Source organism: Bombyx mori, chromosome 22, assembly GCF_030269925.1.
Source record: "Bombyx mori chromosome 22, ASM3026992v2".
Lineage (NCBI taxonomy): Eukaryota > Metazoa > Arthropoda > Insecta > Lepidoptera > Bombycidae > Bombyx > Bombyx mori.
The window spans coordinates 9,024,542-9,047,841 of record NC_085128.1 but is presented as its reverse complement, the minus strand read 5'-3'; the positions used below and the strand labels follow the sequence as shown (position 1 = coordinate 9,047,841).

Below are 23,300 nucleotides of genomic sequence, written 5' to 3'. Positions count from 1 at the left end.
TAGATAGTAGCCGATTCTCAGGCTTACTGAATATGCATAAAAAAATTCATGAGAATCGGTCAAGCGGTTTCGGAGGAGTATGGGAACGAACATTGTGACACGAGAATTTTATATATTAGATTAAATCAATATGCGATTGACACGTGATTTGTGTAAGATTCGCAACGAGCTGTCTATAGTGATTGACAATAAATCGTTACCCAACTAAAACTCAAGCTGTGTTGTATAATCTCGTGAATTCTTAAAGTATTGAATATGTAGGCAGGTAAGTAAATATACTAATTAGCAGCCTTAAGAAAGGAGGACGATTGGTAGATATTGCAATGTTTGAAGCTTCATTATTTTGTATGGTTAAATTAAGAAAAATAATAATCTAATATATAAAATTCTCGTGTCACAATGTTCGTTCCCATACTCCTCCGAAACCGCTTGACCGATTCTTATGAAATTTCTTATGCATATTCAGTAAGCCTGAGAATCGGCTACTATCTGTTTTTCATACCCCTAAGTGATTAGGGTTGTCCACCCCTAACATATTTTTTTTTATTTGGACATTTTTTTTTGTTATAATGAGGTATTATATGGTTGAATGAGGTTTTGTTATTTTTATTATATATTCCCTCATCGTTCACAGCACTACATACCTCTTTCACTCATTTACCACATCCTTACACACTTACAATAAGTATATTTTTTTTCTACACTGGAAATTCCCTAGAAATCTTATATATGGCAAAACAATGTTTGCCGGGTCAGCTAGTAATATTCTATAAATTGGTAAATGTATTTGTTTGCTTTTAACTCTTGTATTTACCAGCTTTTGCTGTTTGAAAATAAAAACGAAAAGATAAAAACTCATTTAAAAAAGTCTGAAAACTACTGAAAATAAAAAAAACCATCAATGAATAGAAACGATTTTTTCAGACTTTTTTTGTATATATTACCGACGAAAATGCTATCTATACCATTATTTTAAAATAAAAAACTCAATGAACATACTTATTCTATAGTTAATTGTGATTTACATGCGTTTTTAATTTACTGCGACAAACTATCTGTATTTATAATTAGGTATGCTAAAGCTTCTGAAGTAGTACATCCGCTAGCCATTTACATATACTTGTTATATTATAGGCTCTCTGTATTTTATAGTTAATTAATCATATAGTATATGAAATTATAAGCAGTAAAAAGCTTTAATTCTACGTGTTTTTTTATTCATGACGGGAAGTTCTACTGCAACAACAAACTTATTTCAATCACCTTAAGACACCTATCATATCCTTAAGCTGCATACAAGAGCATAGATTCCCTTATACAGACCAGGGACTATTCTCACTGAGACAATGAAGTTCTTCAAAGAGATTTGAAACCACACATCTGATTATGAATGAATGAATGAATGGTTTATTTTATTTCAGAAAACAATAAGTCCATATGTGTACATAGTATCATTGAAACATACTTAAAATTAACAAAACCAATCAAATAAAAAAGATACATATATTAAAAGCAGTTATCAGTTGAGTACATTTCAAATATTCCATTCCACTGATACTTACTTCGAACCAACCATTATTATTATTATTATTATTATTTAGTCCGCAAGTGAACCATGGTACAATGGTTCAAGTACCGACAGTCATAACGGTCTGTTAATGTCTTCAGGATGCTGTTATAATATCGGAATCGGAACCACATAAATTTTAATGCGTACATAAAAAATGCACAACATATTATTGTTTTGTATTAAATCACTTTGCTAATTGTTTTAAACGAAATCGCAATTTACTGTCTGTTTTGTATAAAGTAAGGGGGAAAAAATGCTCGTGAACAGAACTTAATTGTTTTCTAACAAGAGCACGCAATTAGCTACAAACTTTGATTGACAGCTGCAATTATGAGTTACATACATACATATTTAGTGGGCCAATCTCGAATAACGCACTAATTCAACCAATGTCCCCTTACTATCGAGCACCTTTGAATAATAGGACCATAATCTAGTAACTTAAATTCCCAGTAGCTCATAAGCTCAATCTTTTAATATTCAAAATGCTCCTCATTTTAACCGACGTCAAAAACGAAGGCTTTCGCTATTCGCCTGTTATATGTTTTTTATCTCAGAAATCTTTTCTAGATGAACCGATGCTTTTATTTTGCGAAGTGATGCTTCTTAGGTATAATCCCTTTGAAATGATTTCGATGAGATCTCAGATCTGATCATTTATTTTCGAGTTATTCTTAATAATGCATATTTAATTGAATTCGGCTACATAAATGATAACATAAGAGATTAAAATTTAAGTTGTATTTATTAAATAATGCTACTTACTCTGTGATATGACAAATGTTATGAAAACGAAAATGATTGATTTCAAATCACCGCCGATAGATAGTAATCACCTGCGGTAGCGCCTATTGTGATCGCACTGGTAGGCGCTATAATTCTGCTTGTGTTCTCGTTCATAATTCATTATGATAAGTAATCTTATAAAAACCTTAAAGTATTCAAAGCTTCTTCTTCTTATCCAACACAGGCCGGGATCGCCGCAGCATTTCCTTTTATGATGCTGCAAGGATTTTGTACGAATTTTACGACCAACCGCCTACCCGACGTCAATCCTTCTTAGGTTATATCTCAGAAAATCCACGTATTACAGGGAGAGATTTTTTCTGTTTCTTCTTGAGTATTACTTTTACTGCATACGTTTTTTGTTCTATGATTTGTATTTTATCATTTTTAATATATTTACTTTAAAATAAATTTGATATAGCAAATTGTAAAGTATTCGGAACATCAAAAACAAAAAAGTCATTAAAAAGCACGACATCCAACGTATCCAATAAGTTCTTTAAGTAGTAATTAAGTGTAAAGTAATCATAATTTATTATTATTGTAACTAACCCAACCATTCCCATATATAAATGTAGTAAGTCACGGGTTTTCCAAACATATTTTTACAAAAATGAAACCGGTTACACAAGGACGCGACGAACACAAAATAGATATTGAATAATAATCGATAGGATTTGTTTTAATTATTAATTTGTAAAAGCTGGTTTTACTAACGAGACGAAGAATATTTATGAGAGAACAAATTAAGTATTTTCTAAGCAAATTTTATTTAAAACCAGAAATACTAAAACTGCGTGTTATTTATGTACACAAAGGATATGTTTTGGACATTATAAGTTGCGAAGGCACAAGCAAGTCGACGAAAAGTAAAACTGACTCTGAAAATGAAATGCCTCTTCACGTTCTGTTTGACCATTGTTCCTTGGTTAGTGAAAAATACTAGCTGCACTGAAAAAAGGTTAAGAAAATCGATCTCAGGAAAGCAGTCAAGTTCATGCTGGATTTGGATCTGGAAAAAGATGTTTAATAAATCCGTGTGACTCGATTGAGTGTTGTCACAATTAAGTCACACCGGTCCTTCATATCCGTCCTACTATCGAACCCCAAAAACGAAAACCAGATACCGCATCTATACTAATATTATAAAGAGGAAAGATTTGTTTGTTTGTTTGTTTCGAATAGGCTCCGAAACTACTGGACCGATTTGAAAAATTCTTTTTCCATTAGAAGCCGACATTGTCCCTGATGAACATAGGCTACTTTTTGTAATTTTTTTTTAATTTTTTTTTTTGGTTTCATGTGTGTTTTAATGTTTCCGAAGCGAAGCGAGGGCGGGTCGCTAGTGTTTAATAAATGGTTCCAGACACGAAAGCACAAATAAACATACTTTATTCATATTTATTTTGCACGCAATGTATCACAATTAAAAGTTAACTCTGGCACTCGTTTTTTTTTTAGGACTGTGGGATTACCGGTGGCCCGGAGGCCTTTCCAGTTTCACCAGGACATGTGGGCGAGCAACAGCTCAGAGGTGGGGTTGACGCTCGTAATTAACTATCGCAAGATAGATCGCTAGATAAGGAAAATTGCGTTCCGTTGCGTATTCATGATCAGTTTTTTTTTTTTTTAAGACTAGTATTTTATTAGCAGTTCGTCTTCGGGGATGTTCTTCTTATACCCCGTATAAAATCCCTCGACCTATTTATTTAGCCTAATATAAAAATGTTTCGATTATGTGGCTTAAGCCGTACAGCGCATGCCAGGCCTAGCTTAGTCTTAAAAACTCTACTACAAGACTTATAATGGAAATGGTCTTCAAAGATTCATTTGTATAATATATTTTCAAGCCTTTGTAGAGTTAGCCCTTTATGTCAAACATCTCTAGTCGATTCTTGACAAAATATTAATGTTTCAAATACAATGAAGTGTAAGCAAATATATAAATACTACGCTGACTCAGCGACCCATTAAAAGTCTTGACCTCCGTCACATAAATATAAAATAATGTAAATGGTAATAAACCAATAAATACACAAACTATTAGTAATTTTATATGTATATTACACAAACAGTTTAATGTGAGGTCGGCAATAAAAACAAAATGACGATAGTACTTTGTAAAATATTCATTCATGCATACATAAGTCGTAAGGTTTTCTTGTATCCCAGTAACACTTGATCAGATTATCCCTAAGAGTTCTATCGAATTTTACTTAACTTATAATGCCTTTAGCTCTAGACAAGAATATTAAGTAGTTTTATTCAGCAGCGCAGCTGACTAGAATCCAATGTTACATACCGAAGCAGTATAAATGTTCTATATGATTACGTGTATTAAATTTTAATGTGTCACATACATAACTACATACATAACTACACTAACTTCTGAAGTCGTCGTGGCCTAACGGATAAGACGTCCGGTGCATTCGTGTTGAAGCGATGCACCGGTGTTCAAATCCCGCAGGCGGGTACCAATTTTTCTAATGAAATACGTACTCAACAAATGTTCACGATTGATTTCCACGGTGAAGGAATAACATCGTGTAATAAAAATGAAACCCGCAAAATTATAATTTGCGTAATTACTGGTGGTAGGACCTCTTGTGAGTCCGCACGGGTAGGTACCACCACCTTGCCTATTTCTGCCGTGAAGCAGTAATGCGTTTCGGTTTGAAGGGTGGGGCAGCCGTTGTAACTATAATTGAGACCTTAGAACTTATATCTCAAGGTGGGTGGCGCATTTACGTTGTAGATGTCTATGGGCTCCAGTAACCACTTAACACCAGGTGGGCTGTGAGCTCGTCCAATCATCCAAGCAATAAAAAAAAAAAAAAAAAAACTGAACGGCCGTCTGGTGTAGTGGTAAGTGACATGGTCACTATATAAGGGGGTCGCGGGTTCGAATCCCGCCAAGGGAAGGTATTTGTATGATAAATATAAATGTCTTTTCCAGGGTTATGGATGTATATTAAATATATGTATGTGTATAATAAAAATCTTACATTTATTTCAGTTATCTGGTACCTGTAACACAAGTTCTTTACGAACTTATCACGGGACTAGTTAACGTGGCGTGATTGTTAGTAAATATTTATTTATTTATTATTTATTTATTATTTATTTATTATTTATTTATTATTTATTTATTATTTATTTATTATTTATTTATTATTTATTTATTATTTATTTATTATTTATTTATTTATTATTTATTTATTATTTATTTATTTATTATTTATTATTTATTATTTATTTATTATTTATTTATTATTTATTTATTATTTATTTATTATTTATTATTTATTTATTATTTATTTATTATTTTATATTTATTTATTATTTATTTATTTATTTATTATTTATTATTTATTATTTATTATTTATTATTTATTATTTATTATTTATTATTTATTATTTATTATTTATTATTTATTATTTATTATTTATTATTTATTTATTTATTATTTATTTATTATTTATTTATTTATATGTTTTTGGGATAAAGGCAGTGTCAAAATCGCAGAAGTTCAAAATCTTCAACTAGGTATGTCTAAATGCGATTCAATTCACCTGTAAGACAGGTGGCTAAGGTTGTGATGAACAAATCAAAATTTAATTACATCTTAGACAATGTTAAAATTACAAACAGCCTAATGACGAAGTTTTTATCGATTACTCCGCCTGTCGCCGGAGCAAAGTTATTTCCTTCTCAGGTGGTCATGATTGTGACTCAATGGCAGATTCTGCGAAGCACTGCTCTTGTTATGGCCAGTGTCAACAAGCTCTCTCAGGCTCAGCCTGTGAGCTCACCTACCGTACCGTGGGTAGTTAGAATAGCCCCCTAAGCTGCCAGCGATTAGGTAGGGAAAAAATAATTCTATTACCTAAACGCTCCATCACTTATTTTGCACATCAATTTACTCATTTTACTGGTGGCAGGACCTCTTGTGAGTCCGCACGGGTAGGTACCACCACCCTGCCTATTTCTGCCGTGAAGCAGTAATGCGTTTCGGTTTGAAGGGTAGGGCAGCCGTTGTAACTATACTTGAAACCTTAGAACTTATATCTCAAGGTGGGTGGCGCATTTACGTTGTAGATGTCTATGGGCTCCAGTAACCACTTAACACCAGGTGGGCTGTGAACTCGTCCAACCACCTAAGCAATAATAAAAAAAACCATCAAATACATCAAAAGGGTTTCTGTAGTTTTAGTCACAACATCAATCTTCACAAAAGATAAGGAAATAATGAGCTCTCTTAATTCAAGCGGAAAACAATATACATTTGGTAAATAAGGCCTTTGTAGAATAACATTTTGTGAACCACACATCCAAAGGGAAAATGGTTAGTTGTAATATAATAATTGTGATTTTGTGACTCAAGAATTTTATTAAGAAATAAGATCCGGTATGTTATACTCTGCAATACCGATGGCTCACAAAATATGAGGAAAAGTTGACTACAAAATGTATTATGATAGTGTTAGCGCTTTACTCATTTTGCAACTAAATTTTCGTAAATTTAGAAAATATGGCACATTGTCACTTTTTTATTGTGTTTTATTAACATACTTCGGTAAATTATCTAAATTTTATTTTTTACTATATAGCTTTTCTAAATGATTAATACCCTTATAATCTTGACAGGATGAGTTATTCACTAACTAAAAAAAATAACTATATTAAGCGGAAATCGAAAAGTGGATGCCTAGGAGTTTTGAAGAATATGTTTTTAAAAGAATATTTCTGACTCTTCTCACTCTTCAAATCCTCAATTCTATCGAATCTATTACGAAAAAGGTGTAGATTGCAGATGGCAAGTAAAACAGAAAATTTTGGGGAAAAACAAGTGACATTCGTCTTCCCCTACATTCTCCCTTAGAAACTTATTGACTTTAACAATTTCCCTAAATTAATGTAACAAAATATAAAATTAATATTTGGTCATAATATAATATTAAAATTATCAGCAGTGTATGATCATGTATTATTTTTTATTTGGTGTGCCATATGTGTGTGTATTAATAGTGTGTATTTAGAAAAATATAATCAAGTTATAAATATAGTAATAAACTAATATCATATCTGTGTAACATTTTTGTATTTGATGAAACCACACACGACATGAGAATTACATGGAATGATCTTGATGATGATCATGATCTCTCTATTAACAATAAAGTGACCGCTTACTTTAAGACTTTAGGTCAATCAATATCTCCGTTTCTTTCTAATAATGTTTTCTTAGCCATCGAAATCAGATGAGCATGCATGCATGATGGTAAATCTGGCCGTTGTATCTTAAAGTACTTTCCATAAACCTGTTCTGTATTCCTTCAAATCAGACAGCAGAGTTCCTTTGCCACAAAAACAGGCAAGAAAGGGGTAATCGGTGAAATGTTTCGACACACCTAATTCTCGGAGTTAGCTCCGCAGATAGAATCAGTAGACCCCCTAACAGGACGGTGGTACTTATCCTAGCGACCACCCCATGCCTACCAACAGTACTACTATTTACTATTACTAATTTACTATTACCAGTACATGTAAATTCTTAATGCGGTTTTTTTCATCATTGAATTTTACCAGCCGTAACCGTTTTGGCCTAATGGTGCAACGGTCAGCAAACGAACAACCGCTAAGCAATAAGATTGAGGCTGCAGATGTACTAATGTGTTTGACATTTGAAAACACAACATTACTTACAACGACAATCATGCATGACATTAAAGAACGCTCGTCTACCTAGTTACGTTACTTGACAATTACATACTCGATACTATCAGTAAAGGATAATTTCAAGGCCAACTAGACGAAGGATGAATGGTTTCATCTAAAAATTGAATAGTTCTATGCAATCAAGCCATTGAACTCGCTCGTCACGTTTCAGAATTAGCATCGAAAACAGTTCTATGTTCTTGGAAATCGTAAATCAGTCGATCTCGTGCATGCGTATGAATTTTATAAGATAAGCAGACGAGGGCATAAACCAGGTTTGTATTACGTGGCTCCCGGAACTTATCAAAGTCGAATTGTGAACGCCGATGTTGAAATTGAAACATGACGTCAAAATCTCAACTGAGACTATTCGAATTCACTTCATTTTACGTAGTCAACCTATTCACATAGAAAAAGTGCGACGGTTAGGGCGAATATAAAATTTCTAGAACCAAAAATGAAACATGCGCTTAGCATACAAGTCGCAACTGATATTTTAAAAAAAAATACTGTGTATCATCGACGATTTTGTTATTTTAATATTTATAATCTGCATATTCATTAGCCATCTCTTGGTCATTAAATTATTTTTTTAACCGAACGCCTTTGAAAGTTCATTCGGTGTGCCCTTGGACATTACTGTCGGCTAATCACAACGAACAACTGTGTTGTTATTTTACATTTAAATGTCAGTTAACGCATGAATCTATCAATTATTATTACACCGAATGATACTTATGCGTTTATACAAATTGTATAATAATAGGTTTGTGCTGTGTTGTAAATTCTTTCATTGAAATGTACTTATTGCATGTATTAAAATAGGCTCAAAATGCAATTTAATGTTGTGATTAATTTGTCATTTAATAGTGACGTTTTGATGATAATTAAAGGCCTAAATGAAAAACTGGTATCCGTGTGATAAAATTTTTTTGGACCGTCATTTTATTGTTGTATAAGAGAGTACTTTGTAGTTATATTGATTGATTTGTTATAATTCTTTTTAATAATTAATGTCCACAGTACAAACATTTAGAAATACATAATAATATTTTAGAAACTTTTAGGTACATATATTCTTTAAATGTGTTTTTTTGGTATTCAAACTCCGAAGGTTGTTAATCAATAAAATCAGCCATAAATTGAATTAGTATTATATTAAAATGTTTATCTGTGGTACAAAATTAAAAAAAAAACTATTAACAAAACAATAACTATTTGTAAAGTTAGACTAGATTGAATCTATTGTGCGGCAGCGGCTGCAGGGGCAGGAGGGGCGGTGGCGATGAAGTCGAGAGCGCGCTGGATGGCTTCCGGGATTGGGGGACTGGTTGGCAAGTGGCTGCCGGATGGATGGAAGCCATTCTCATCAGCCGTGTAGGTCAGAGAGATGTCCTGACCGTTTTCTCCGGGATATTTGAATTCGCCCTGAACTTCGAGAGCCTCAACGTCGCCAACCTTCTTCAGTTCACCCTTCTGGTCAGCGCTAATACCGTTGCCGGTTTCGAAAGCGTACTGGTATGACCCGTCGCCGTTGATTTGGCTGTCGTCACGAACAATTGGGATAGGCTCGGTGGGCCCCTGAGGCGCGGCCAAGGCCACTGCGACCAGCATAGAAACCAACACCTGTGAATCGAAGCAAATTTATTTTTATAAAATGATTATTGATTGATTAATTATTTATATTATTACAGCTAGATAGAGAACGCAGTGTACATGTTACGTTTCACGTATAACTCCACATAGTTAGAATTAAATAAGTGAACTTGTACACTAATGCTGATCAATAGACTGTTTCACGTTTGAGGAAAAAAAAAGACACAAAATACACTTGACACTTACAATAGATTTCATCTTTGCAATGTTTGGTGGTTGTGGAACAGCTGAAGACTGTTGTCGAATGATGCTTTACATCCTGAAATTTTAAGTATTTATAGGTAGCTCTATTTGACTATCTCCCTGCAATGCCAATTTCACAATTCATCGCGATGTCGCAAAATCGATGAAATAAGTAAACATTTGATGCATTACCTCGGCGCGTGTATGCTAAGTTGCCAGGCGACGTAACGCTTGTCAACAAACCTAACGGATTTTCCATTTGTCCGTTATTGGCCTTAACACAAGCATTCGTATTTACACTACACATTTTATTCATTCGGCATGCGTTTTAAACTTCTGAATGCAATTTAAAAATGATCTGTTTTTGATCACGAATTTTCTAACCTCGATTGACTGGATGAAATAAAACTAGATCTGACGACAATCTCAATTAATATTATATTGAAAATTCAAAGGTCACTACTTTATTTACATTAAAACAAAACAAAAATTGTTAATCTTGATTATTTTGTAAACAAAACGAGTACCGAAACAAATTCGTACATCCTTGCCGTACCGACTCAAAACAATTATCTAAAATCTTTATTTTATTATAGTAATATATTAAAATTTCATCACGTCGCAATTTACATGTATTTTTGTGTTTTCGAGGACAAGTTCGCGAGTATTAGTCGTGACAGCATAATTCTTTCGATTACACACTACACCGCAATGAAGATTTTTATAAAACATATAATGCCTTTTTTCACCTTGCCAAAAATATTCCTATGAACACCTTTTAAATTAGCGTGTTTGTAAAGAAAGATCAGTGTAATCTTGAAATTGAAATACACAATACATTCTTTTACATATAAATGTCGCATATAAATCGCATTAATTCAAATTAAACATTCAGCTGAATATGCTAAAAATTATATTATCCATTGATGAATTGACGGGAGAATTAAGATTGTCGATAATTAGATATAACGTAAACAATGATATTTAGACGCGTAGTAATATGGTTTCAAACGAAGCTTAACCACACTGAGCTATTTTTTTCTCGGGATGAATGTGGGTTCACCATTGTCCTATTTCAATGCTCTCCTAAAAAAAAGTTCAACCATGAATGTAAACACAAGCTGATCGCGAATCATCACCTAACCGTCGAATCATCGTGCCCCTTATATCCTCCGGAGCGAGCTTATAGTCGCCTATACTTGATTTGATCTCCCTGCCTAACCCGGCAAGAACGTTTCACGTGCTTCATAGGGAACACCATCACCTAAACATTGAATTTCATTTTAAACTACGAATTATATTACGAGCAAAATTAGCATGAATGTGCCGACCAGCTTATGTCGTATGTAATATATATTAAGAAATTGTCCATAAAATAAATTCTATAATAATACCAATTCAGAATAAACGAAGATTCAAGTAAACTTTTTGTAAATAAAAAAAGATTCTTCAAGTCTTCTCGGTAGAAATAATAATTTTTACTGGTGCTTGGTGGTAGGAACTTTTGAGCCGTGAGCAGTAATGCGTTTCGGTTTGAAGGGCGGAGCAGCCGTTGTAACCATACCGAGACCTTAGGACTTATATCTCAAGGTGGGTCACGTTTCGTTTCACGTTGTAGATGTCTATGGACTCCCGTAACCACTTAACACCCGGTAGGCTGTGAGCTCGTCCACCCATCTAAGCACTAAATAAAAATTATATTTTTTTGAAATAGAAATAGAATTCGACTTCGGCAAACTTACAATTGCTCTTTGAAACTCATGAAACCTTTAAACTAACTATTTTTACTTTAATTTTTTATTAGTTTTGATTAAAAATGCTTTTTTAAATACATTTTGTCGAAATGTTACAAATCACAAATAGTAACAGACACTATTTCTTCCATGGATTAAATTCTAAAAATTAAACAACATAATATATAAACGAACAATTTATTTTTTAATAGACCGAACTTCGAACTCGGACCCGCATTCCATCGCCACCATAAGCAAAGCCGGTTTAAGTAGTCAGGCGAAGCGCTTGAATTGGTACGCATCTCTTCTCACAAAATTGCTCTAAAGAACGCCAGGCCAGGGGAGATACGCATACCGTATCTTTTTTCTTTGTTTTTTGTTTTTACTGCTTAGATGGGTGAACGAGCTCACAGCCCACCTAGTGTTAAGTGGTTACTGGAACCCATAGACATCTACAACGTAAACGCGCCACCCACCTTGAGATATAAGTTCTAAGGTCTCACTATAGTTACTACGGCTGCCCCACCATTCAATCTGAAACGCATTACTACTTCACGGCACAAATAGGTGGGGTGGTGGTACCTACCCGTGCGGACTCACAAGAGGTCCTACCACTAGTAATCCAGTCTCCCCTGTTCTCGAAATCACGCGAAGACGGGGCTGCTCACTCAAACTTCTGGGATCACCCTTGGGTCAGGACCAATGTTGGATAGGGTTCGATACTTCATCACCCGGCTACCGTATCAAGACACGTCCAAAATATTTTTTGGAGTTTTCCCATCTTTTTTTTTATTGCCCTTGTAGGCAGACGAGCATACGGCCCAACTGATGGTGAGTGGTTACCGTTGCCCATGGACTTTAGCAATGCCAGGGGCAGAGCCAAGCCGCTGCCTACCGCATCTGACTACGAAGCCCTTTAAAACATTCATTAGGCTCATGCCAATTAACAATTAAAATCGAGGCTAGACCAAATTCTATCGTTTATTAGATTAGATGAAAATAATTTTGATTTGGTAAATTAATAGGCGAAAGTTTATGTTGTTCTAGATTTTTGCTTTTATATGCAACATGCCGAAGATAACTTACAGACTATTGTTACGACTCAAGACAGCAATCATATTTGAGCTGAAGAAACCGATGAAATCCTTTGTGTTAAATTGTCTATTCTATTACACGAACATAATAATATGCGTTACTGTCATTGATGTTTCACAATTGTTATAATAGCCTTCTTTATGAATACGTATTCATACAACAAAGGATTTCACTCGTGTCCGTTATGTAAGGCAAATTGTAAGCAGTTTAATTCAATAGAATGTCTGCGGGCAAAATTTGGTATAACATCTGTGTGTGTACATATAACTGGCATATATATACAAGTACACATAATTATATATCTGTCAATTGGGGCATTAAGAGACTTAAAAACATTCGATTTGAAATCACATTAAAATTATTTGTTTATTAATTCTTAATTAGATTCAAAGTATCTCAGGATTGCAAATTGAACACGCAAGTAGTGTTAAAGAAATAATATAAAAATAGCTAAATTTTTTGTAGAAACAAATAAATGTCGAATTAAATTAGATGTTCAGCCATTATCAAAGTTTATGACTGCACTATCATGATAATAAATTATTTAAATCAATTGACCGTACCGCGGAGGTATAAAGTCAAACATCGAACAATAAAACAAAATGAAAGCTGAAAATTTGTTATATATCTTATTTGCATTAATACAGATCACAATATTTGCAAATTAAGTGCAAAATATTGATAAACAAGATAGATAGAGGACTCGCCTCTTAAGATAGATATTAGTTTCAATAATTAATAGAAAAAACGTTGTAGCCTTTTGTGTTACAAGGATAAATTCACAGAAAAAATTAAAAGCGGTAAAATGTAACCTTGACACGTGGGTGGTGGGGAAAGTGAACCGACAAGATATTAGGCAAGGAGTGGAGCGTCTGTACGGCCTAAAGATTTACGCGACTTCTTTCACACACGTCCGATCCGTCATTGTTAAATGCAGTGCGTAATTCATACTCTTAGGACCCTATTTAAAACGTATGTAAAAAGTAATTATCCAGAAAATCTTCCAATGTTTTTTTTTAAATTAAGTTTTTTTATTTTTTTATTATAATGTTGAGGATAGTTTATAATGAGATTAGTAGATTTTATTTGTTGCAAATAATTGTTAAAAATAATCTCGAATCAGACGTTCTTGTGTGATCGAGCTTTAAATGATAGCTCATAATTCTTGAATTACTGATGCATTGTCTGCCTCCACAAATTAATTTCACCGTCACGTCTATTCCGAACACAAACCACTCGTAGGAAGGTAGGAAGAAAATATCCAATATGATGCATCGAAGCTAATTTGAAGCCTGTTTTATAGCTTTAAATTTTTTTTATTCCCGTTTTTTAAATTAATATAATTATTTTAAAATAAAAATTTTTCGTTTCACGTAAAATTTCGTTGTGAATAATTTTTCAGTCTAAAAACAGTTTCAATAAAAGCAAAGTCCAAGTTTAATAGTAAAAAAACTTATATTCAATATTAAAATGTACACTCACTCAACTAACATTAAAAAAAAACATGTCATAAGAAATATAATAATATAATAAAAGTAAAATCTTTTTTTTTTCTCGTCATTTTTAAATATGCCATATTTTAAATTGTTTAGGTACAATCCGTATTTCATCAAGGATGTCTGATGTATTCTCTAGTGTCATGTGCCGGAGGTGGTAGCGTGGCCAAGAAGTCTAGAGCTTTTTGTATCTCGGCTGGGACCGGCGGTGCTGTTGGCAAGTGGGCACCTTGTGGCTGGAACCCATTTTCATCCGCCAGATATTGGACGTGTATAACCTGTAAAAGGAGTCATTTTTAGATACGATTCTATTCATACATAACGTTACGTCTTTCATCTGTGGCAAGACCTTATGTATGCAGTATCTTCAGTAACTGTATAACTGACCCACCCTTTAATCCGGAATGCATGCATGCTTCGCGATAAAAATAGGCTAGACATAATATCAGTTTGTAATATGCCTTATAGCCAATAGGCTACTAATAAACAAATTCCAAAACATGGCAAATTGGATTTTTATTACACGATATTGTATTTTTTCCCCATTAAGGTTATTCGTGATAACGCGTTAAATATGGTATTTCCTTAGAAAAAATGGTACCTGCCTGCGGGATACAAATAAAATCGCCGCATCGTTTGATAAACTGGACTTATCCTTTAGACCACAACTACTTTTTTGAGATACATTTTTCAAGTACTATTTTTATTTCGATATGACGTAGTTTTGCGAAGCCAACATTAAAGTTTTATATTTTCCTCAATATTCTGCAATACTAAAGCTAATAATTCTTAGCTAAGTATAAAAAAAAAAAAAAAACTTGAATATGAGACCGCTTTTTATATTTCGCATTAAGAAATCTTACTTACAAACTACAATAGTAATTCTTTAAAGGTCAATCATATTAAAACAAAGAAGTGCTAAATAATATGTATATACGAAAAAGGAAAAAAGGCACAGATGTTAGAAATTCCAGTCGAATCGTAAAATTTACTGCATCTCGCAAATTGAATTAGCATATCATGGTCTGAAACATATACTTTCACAAGTTCAATGGAATTCAAACGCAAGCGTTTCGAAACCAATGGCAAACGCGATTAGTGAACACGCTAAAGATTGCTTTATAAAAATAAACACTTTAATTAGTAAAACCTAACAGAGATAAAGGTTATATCAATATACCAATCCGAAAGGTCAACAAAGGAAACAAAACAACAACATATAGAATAAATACGTAGATTATAAAACACAGACAATATTTACATCTTAAATTGTCGATTCGAGTCGTTGAGACCTGATTTCAATGCTACCATAGACTGACAAAGTTTGGTCTATTGCGTTTTAAATACATAAGTTGTTCTTAATAATTACGATATGACTATTCTTAATTATGGCATGCTAGTTTACACTTCGATGCCTGTTTAACAGATGTTTCATGGATTTGCAAAACAATATGAAGACAACAAAAAGAAAAAAAATTGAGAAAATACAAAAAAAAAGCCCGCTGATTTTGTTTCAGGACTGTGGCTTTTTTTGGAACCGGTGGTAGAGTTAACATTGTTATTTATATTTTGACATTCAACAAGTGTGTTATACTGACATCTAAGTTGAAATAAATGATTTTGAATTTGAATTTTGAATTTGAATTTGACAACAATATAATGCAGGCGTCCGCTAGATTAAGTTCAAGATAGTTCACCATACAAAATGGCATACACGACGGGTCTACTAACTTCTGTTCTAAAACACTAACTAAAATGTGTTCTTATAGAGATTAAATACGGCACAATATCCTTTGAGCAGTTACTTTGAAGTTCTGCAGTGTGAAAATGAGGGCCATAGCCCATATATCCCGCCAAGGACACTGGGCCTCTCGGTCATCGAACTATCTAAAGCCCGCCTAGTCGATGCCGTCACTTTTACCTTCGGGATAGGCCGCTGGATCAGAAATAACGTGGCTCACCGATCGGGATCTTCCGTCACCCGATTGCACTTTCGCTAGACGCATATAAAGCAGTTTACTCGTCTTGATCGCTCCGAGGATGTTATTCGAAAAATGTTGACACATTATTTACTTCGAACAAACAATAATCGTGTGCGTGATGTAATTATGAACCGACACGACAACCCATATAGAGTATATTTGTAAGCTTTTAAGCCGAAGCCATAAAACCTACCATAGGCAACCTAGCGTGGATACCGGCATCCAATTTGAAATTTGAAGCCCATGACTAGTAAAATGAGTTAACCTAGTCTGCAAAATGATCTTATTCATTTTCCTGATCATTTTTTTATTTTTTTCGGCATTGTTGCTGCAATGCAGACTAACTACCCAAACTTTTTTTTATTGCTTAGATGGTTGGACGAGCACACAGCCCACCGGTATTAAGTGGTTACTGGAGCCCATAGACATCTATAACATAAATGCACCACCCACCTTGAGATATAAGTGTAAGGTCTAGGTCTAGTCTAGTCTAGGTTTCAGTATAGCCAGTTACAACGGCTGCCCCACCCTTCAACTGGAAGCTCATAGCCGGATAAACAGAACTAAGGATTGTAGAGACTGACCTCTTTCTTTATTTTTACTGCTCTGATAGCAAACGAGGCATGACCTGATGTTAAATACGACCACCCACATTGAGAAATGAGATTGAAGTGTCATTTCAATTGTGCAATGGCTGTCCTAACCAACTGTCAAAATCAGATATCCCTGAAGAATTAAAACGTATGACTCCTTCGCGATAGGATGGATAATGGTAGCACCATCTGGTTAGGCTGGATAATGTATCCTATCGCAAAAAAATAAGGAATTATGTCTCTTCCGGGATATTGTTTTTTTTTTGCTTATATGGGTGGACGAACTCACAGCCCACCTGGTGTTAATTGGTTACTGGAGCCTATAGACATCCACTACGTAAATGCACCACCCACCTCAGTATAGTTACAACGGCTACCCCCTCCTTCAAACCGAAACCCAATACTGCTTCGCGGCAGAAATAGGCGGGGTGGTGGTACCTACCCGCGCGGACTCACAAGAGGTCCTAGGACCAGTAATTACGCAAATTATAATTTTGCGGGTTTGATTTTTATTACACGATGTTATTCCTTCACCGTGGAAGTCAGTCATGAACATTTGTTAAGTACGTATTTCATTAGAAAATTTGGTCCCGCCTGCGGGTATTCGAACACTGTTGCATCGCTAGATTCGAATACACCGGACGTATTATCCTTTGGGTCACGACGACTTATTTGTTAGTAGCCGCATATTTTTATCTAGTACACTTTGATCTATAAACCGAAGTAGGAAAATAATAACTTCGAATAAAAAAACACTAAAAGTCCAAAGATCTATCCAAATAAATACTGCAAAGCTTCGTTAAGACAACAACTTACTTGACCGTCAGGCGCAGTATATTGATATTGGCCCTGTGCCGTCTGCGCCTCTTGTTCAGGTATTCCCTGGTTTTTTATGTAGCCCTGCTCTTCAGCTGAAATTCCGTTTCCTGTCTCGTAACTAAAAATTTAGAGCAAAAACACAACGTATGTATAATGATTGATTGAAAATAATTAATTCAATAATTCTTTCCTTGTTTCAATTCCAACAATTAACTTAATGTGATGATTTAAAATTTTAAAAATATATTAGTTTATGTAGGTGTTTAAAGAGATTCGCAAAATAATATTAATAGTAAAGTATTGATTTACTACAGAAACGTCAATATCCCATAAAAATGGAATATTTATACCGGATTTTCTCGTTTATGGGTAGAACTATAATAATTCTTAGATCATCACGTTGATTTATGTTAATTTAATATTAAAAATGTAATACTGGTTTCAATACATCAAATTAGATGATTTTTTTTTGTCAAACGTATGACCATCTTTTTTTTTATTGCCCTTGTAGGCAGACGAGCATACAGCCAACCCAGTGGTGAGTGGTTAACGTCGCCCATGGACTTCAGCAATGCCAGGGGCAGAGACAAGCCATTGCCTACAACTAAAGTATAATACCTTAGTTTAGCTTTTTTCAAGTTTTATTTTTATATCAGCTGGACTTTATCTATTTCAAGACACTGGTGAACATAATGCATAAAGCACTCTCTACCAGCCAATCAAGCTTAGTATCTATGAAGAGTGCGAAAAATTCAAATCATGCGACGGATTCAAAAAGGGACACAAAAGATTACTTGAAGAATATTAATATATCAGGCATGAAAATAAAAAAACTCAATACATACATAATAAAAGAAAATGAAAAAGGATGTTAAGAAATTGTCGAACAGAATAACCGATTTTTAATTTATCAATGACTGTATACTCGTATGTGCGTAGTAAAGTCGTCTACTTCATATCATTTATTTTAAGTTAACATATTTATATATCTTTTTTTTATTGCTTTTGTAGGCAGACGAGCATACGGCCCACCTGATGGTAAGTGGTCACCGTCGCTCATGAACGTCAGCAATGCCAGGGGCAGAGCCAAGCCGCTGCCTATATGCAACCATTTTATAATGGTAAATATTTGTAAATGGGGTGAACAAATATTAAAAGTCTCTAAATCATAAATTGAACGCTACTTCAATGTTACATCGTTCGATTAATCATGAACGCATTCTCATACAGCGGCCGAAAAATAATTAATTAGTTGTGCGGCACACTTTGAAATTTTTACAGAAGTATTTTGCCTTCGTGTATTTTAAATAAATTGAACACAAAAGCGTGTTAACTCAGTTAACATATCACGTGATATGTTAACTAAGTCAGGCAAAACTTAGTATATTACTTGGAACATAAATATTCTATACATGCATTTGTACATATATTCTACATATTTCGACTGTGTATTTTGGTGGAGTTTAGATTTTATTCGCACGGATACTTTTTTAGAACACTAACTTTAAATTAAGTATATTTCGAAAAAACTTTATCTACATTCTATTTTAACCTAATTGAATTACGTAATTAAATTTGTCATCACAATTATTATTTAACAAGCACCAGTGCTCGCCGAATGATCGAAATTCGGCCATATTTTCGATAATCTCTTATACTATTTAAGAGAATACTTGAGAATACTTTAATACATCCTAATATTAATTTATGTATTAAGGTTACTACGATTTTGATTAGAAACCTACATTTGAAAAAAAAAAAAATTAATATTATTATACAAAAACGTTTTTCTTGATAACACTAAAGCTGGTGCCTACTAAAAAGTAAATCGATAGACAAACAGAAGATGAAATGGTACTTCACTGTTTGTCTTTACCTATTTAAAAATTGATACGTAAAGTGCAAAACAAAGTGCTAAAGTAAAATGGAGTTTTTTTTTAATTTAGAATATAAAAAACCTAGAGCAAATTAACTTTCCATATTCGACGTCCAAAATCCGGGATTTTTTTACGTCATAAATGCCTAAAACACATATATAAACTCGCTCAGTCCTCAAACACCATACACCGTTCACGTTTTTTTCCCTACCTATGCTACCTAGCCTTGAGAGGCTATTTCAGCTTTTCCTTAACGTGTAGGTGAGCTCACGGTGCTCAAACCGCGAGTGTTGCTAGCATTGGCCCTAGCAAGAGCAGTGCGTCGCAGAATCTACCATCGGATCAGAAACGCGACCCACTGAGAAGATCCGACAAGAAACTCAGTGGGCTGTGTCTATGGGTTAATTTACTCGTCGAGCCCTTCGTCGAGGTTCGGCAAGGACGGTGACCGGTGCTTGAGATACCTAAAAGCGCCGTTAATGGATCAGGAGGATCCGTAATAAAACCGTTCACAAAGGAACTACTTCTGACCGGAAATCGGACCCGACTCCCGTGCTACTACGTAGTATAAATACTTGACCGACGAGACATTTAATAATACATTTTTTTACAATTTAAAATTAAAAAATACATTTACAAACATATATTTATACATATAAATACATACCTATATATTATTTAAAACTGAAAAATAAAACACGAAATATTAAAACACTTACCTCCACTTATATGATCCATCGGGGTTGATGACCTGTTCCTGATTAACTATGGGAATAGGTTCGGTATTATGCACTGTTTGTTGTTGGTAGGTTGGCTGTAGTTGTTGTTGTTTTGCATATAATGAATTGATTGGCTGAACTTGTTGTAGATAATTCGGTTGATGTTGAAACTGCTGGAAGCTGCTTACATCAGCTAAGCCCACGGACACCAGGGTAGCTACAATAATCTAAGAACAGGGTTGTTTTTACTGTTTATGGCAAACGTTTCGATTTTTTAACCTACGCTTATTGACAAGCCGTTTAAAAACCGTTACTCGAACTATCCAATGTAAATTACTTCCAGATTGCCGTGCACACTATCAAATTACATATTATACAAACAATGGCTTTTGGAAAAGCTTAAACATCTTAGAACTCGATAGAAATCATATTAGTAATGGAAAAACAAGCGGAACCTCATGCTTATTTCAAGCGCTAGGCACTATTTCGTTTCATATTTACATCATAAATAAGTTTTATTTTTATTTTTTATTGCTCAGATATGTGAATGAGCTCACGGCCCACCAGATGTTAAGTAGCCGGAGGCCATAGACATCTACAAAGTAAATACCGCGACTCACCTCGAGACATGAGTTCTAAGGTCTCACTTTTAACTACGGCTGCCCCGCCCTTCAAACTGAAACGCATTACTACTTCACGGCAGAAACAGGCAGGGTGGTGGTACCTACCTGTGCGGACTCGCAAGACTTCCTACCACCAATAATTACGCAAATTATAATTTTACGGGTTTCATTTTTATTTTACATTCCCTTACCTAATAGTTGGTAGCCTAAGGGGTTATTCCAACTTCGCGCGGACCGGTAGGTGAGCTCATAGTCTCAACCTGAGAGAATTGCTAACTCTAGTCCTAGCAAGAACATTGCTTCGCTGATTCTATTACTGGATCGCAATCGCGACTTACTGAGAGATTCGACGAGAAACTCAGTGGGTTGGTTCATTACACAACTGTCCCACCCTTGAAGTCAGAATCTATATATTAATACGTGAAGTAAAAACTTTGTATCCCTTTTTACGAATATCGTGCGGACGGAGGAGTATGAAATTTCCCCTACTTATAGAAAATATAGAGGAGTGCACAATGCTAATATTTTTTTACAATTATGCAAAAAATACATGAAATCAATAAAAAAAACATTACGCACAGTACCATGTATTTGACACAGACACGCATATATACTATAAACTGTTTTGTTTATTGTTTAATATCTGTGGTCAAATTGAGAATAGATTAGTATTTTTTGTCTATAATATTATTTGTTTATAGTGTAGTCTTGGCGACATCTGTGATTATAGAAGTATAATAGGTTTTGTCAATAGAACCATAATATTGTTCAAACTTATAGTTTAAATTAGTAATTATAGTCGAATATCGACTACTGGGGGACCACTAGTCTATGACTATTTCGAGACAGAAATAGGTATAACGGCGGCAACCAATCATGCTGGCTTATAATACGCCCGGCCACCGGAAAAAACTACTCATATTATGTAAAGGTTTGTTGAATGTGCCAACAAAAAAATTGGTATTTTAACTCACGATGTACTTCATGTTGATTCAACTGCAGTTGCAGGATTCCGAAGTACACAATGATGCATTTCGGATTCACCCCCGGTATTTATACGAAAGCTTTTTGTGGACAATTACGCATCGTTGCAGATTCTGTTCATATTTTATGAGTATATACTTATGCAAGGACAATGTGGTATGTCCCTTATTCAGTTACTGAATTGCGATGCCAACCAAACTACAATTAAATATGTGCTTTATGTTTCTACACATAAGGACGGTATAAGATTATAAATCTGAAGTTAAAATGATAATATGAACAATAATATAAATTAACTATTACGTGAGCCTCTCAAACATGGTTTTATAGAATTTTGAGTGACAAAAATATTTTTATACACGAATCAAAGCAATTTATACTCTATCTTATTTATAAATTTTGATCATAATCTTAGAAATCCGATACATAAATACACCTAAATGGAAAATTTTACGTCCAAATGACTCGTCCCTACCTTCAAAAATCGATTAATGGAACTAGTATGCGACCGATCAACTTTAAATTCTAATCAATAGAGAACATAACTATAATAGTAAATATGTACATATTAAATTATACATAATATTATGTTCTTTATTTGATTCGTCGAAGAGGATATGAAATTCAATAGCTGTCATAATGGGGTTTGTGATATCGTCTTTTCTCAAGACTATCAGCTATCAAGGCTATCAGCATAGGTAGGGGAAAAAAAAAAAGAAAAAAGAATTGTATACTTTTAGTTTTTTTTGTTTTTCTATGTTTTGACTACTATAACAAAATTAATACATAATTTTATCTTACTTTAAAAGAGACAGATAATGTAACTGGTAAAAAATAAAAAATAAATGTTGCAAAGATGATTAATATTAAAAAATATCACATGTTAAACCTTTAAAACACTCTCCTGTAATATTAGTAAGTTTTGAGATAATACAGTTTTAATGCGAGAAGACGATATATTGTTTTTATTACGCATTTATCAAAACGAATAACTCTAAACAGTACACGTATGGTTTGTACTGATTGAAATCTGTTTTGAAATTTTGATATAATTGATGACATGCCAAGATTTTCAAAGCCATATTTTAAGTTAAAAATATTGACGAATTTGAAGATACAGATTTATTTAAATTAAAAAATATCAGGGTCGAAAGAGTTTCGTAAATTTATTAAGGAAATTTACTATTCGAAGTGTTTTGTTTCTTTCCCGGAATATGTATCGTTTCCGTTATCTATAATAACTATAATCCTAGCTTGCAGTTATCAGAATTGCTAAAGTATGACTTAAAAAAAAACACGAACAGATCAAATTAATGATTAGCTTTTAGCGAAAGAAAGAATTCTTTGATTGTACTGTGAAAAGAGCAAGTTATCCGATAAACAATAACCCTATAAAACTTAAGGTTGGGTATCTGCATGCAGATCTGAACAAAACCAGTTGCAGTAATGTTCTCGTGACATACTT

At 33.9% G+C, this 23,300-nt stretch overlaps 2 protein-coding genes and 1 long non-coding RNA gene across 4 annotated transcripts; 1 reads left to right on the top strand and 2 right to left on the bottom strand.

Moving 5' to 3' along the window:
• Positions 1–9,025: 9,025 nt before the first annotated feature.
• CPR44 (cuticular protein RR-1 motif 44) lies at positions 9,026–10,583 on the bottom strand. 2 transcript variants are annotated; one of them, XM_038018687.2, is made up of 3 exons: positions 10,107–10,583; positions 9,918–9,990; positions 9,214–9,701 (listed from the first exon to the last, which is right to left on the bottom strand). In XM_038018687.2, exons 2-3 carry the CDS (start codon positions 9,927–9,929, stop codon positions 9,318–9,320), a joined length of 396 nt encoding a protein of 131 aa, XP_037874615.1. In that variant the 5' UTR covers positions 9,930–9,990; positions 10,107–10,583; the 3' UTR covers positions 9,214–9,317. The 2 variants fall into 2 exon arrangements, with proteins under 2 accessions (NP_001166710.1, XP_037874615.1); NM_001173239.1 differs by lacking the exon at positions 10,107–10,583 and having other exon boundaries at positions 9,026–9,701; positions 9,918–9,971.
• Positions 10,584–14,178: 3,595 nt separating this feature from the next.
• Positions 14,179–21,853, bottom strand: CPR45 (cuticular protein RR-1 motif 45). Its single transcript, NM_001043404.1, is given in 4 exon segments — positions 14,179–14,516; positions 17,630–17,750; positions 20,229–20,455; positions 21,826–21,853. Coding segments are annotated over 4 exon segments (525 nt in total). The 5' UTR covers positions 21,838–21,853; the 3' UTR covers positions 14,179–14,351.
• On the top strand, positions 21,594–22,790 carry LOC134200982 (uncharacterized). Its single transcript, XR_009976121.1, has 2 exons — positions 21,594–21,782; positions 21,854–22,790. It is a non-coding gene; the product is annotated as an uncharacterized LOC134200982 (long non-coding RNA).
• Positions 22,791–23,300: the final 510 nt, after the last annotated feature.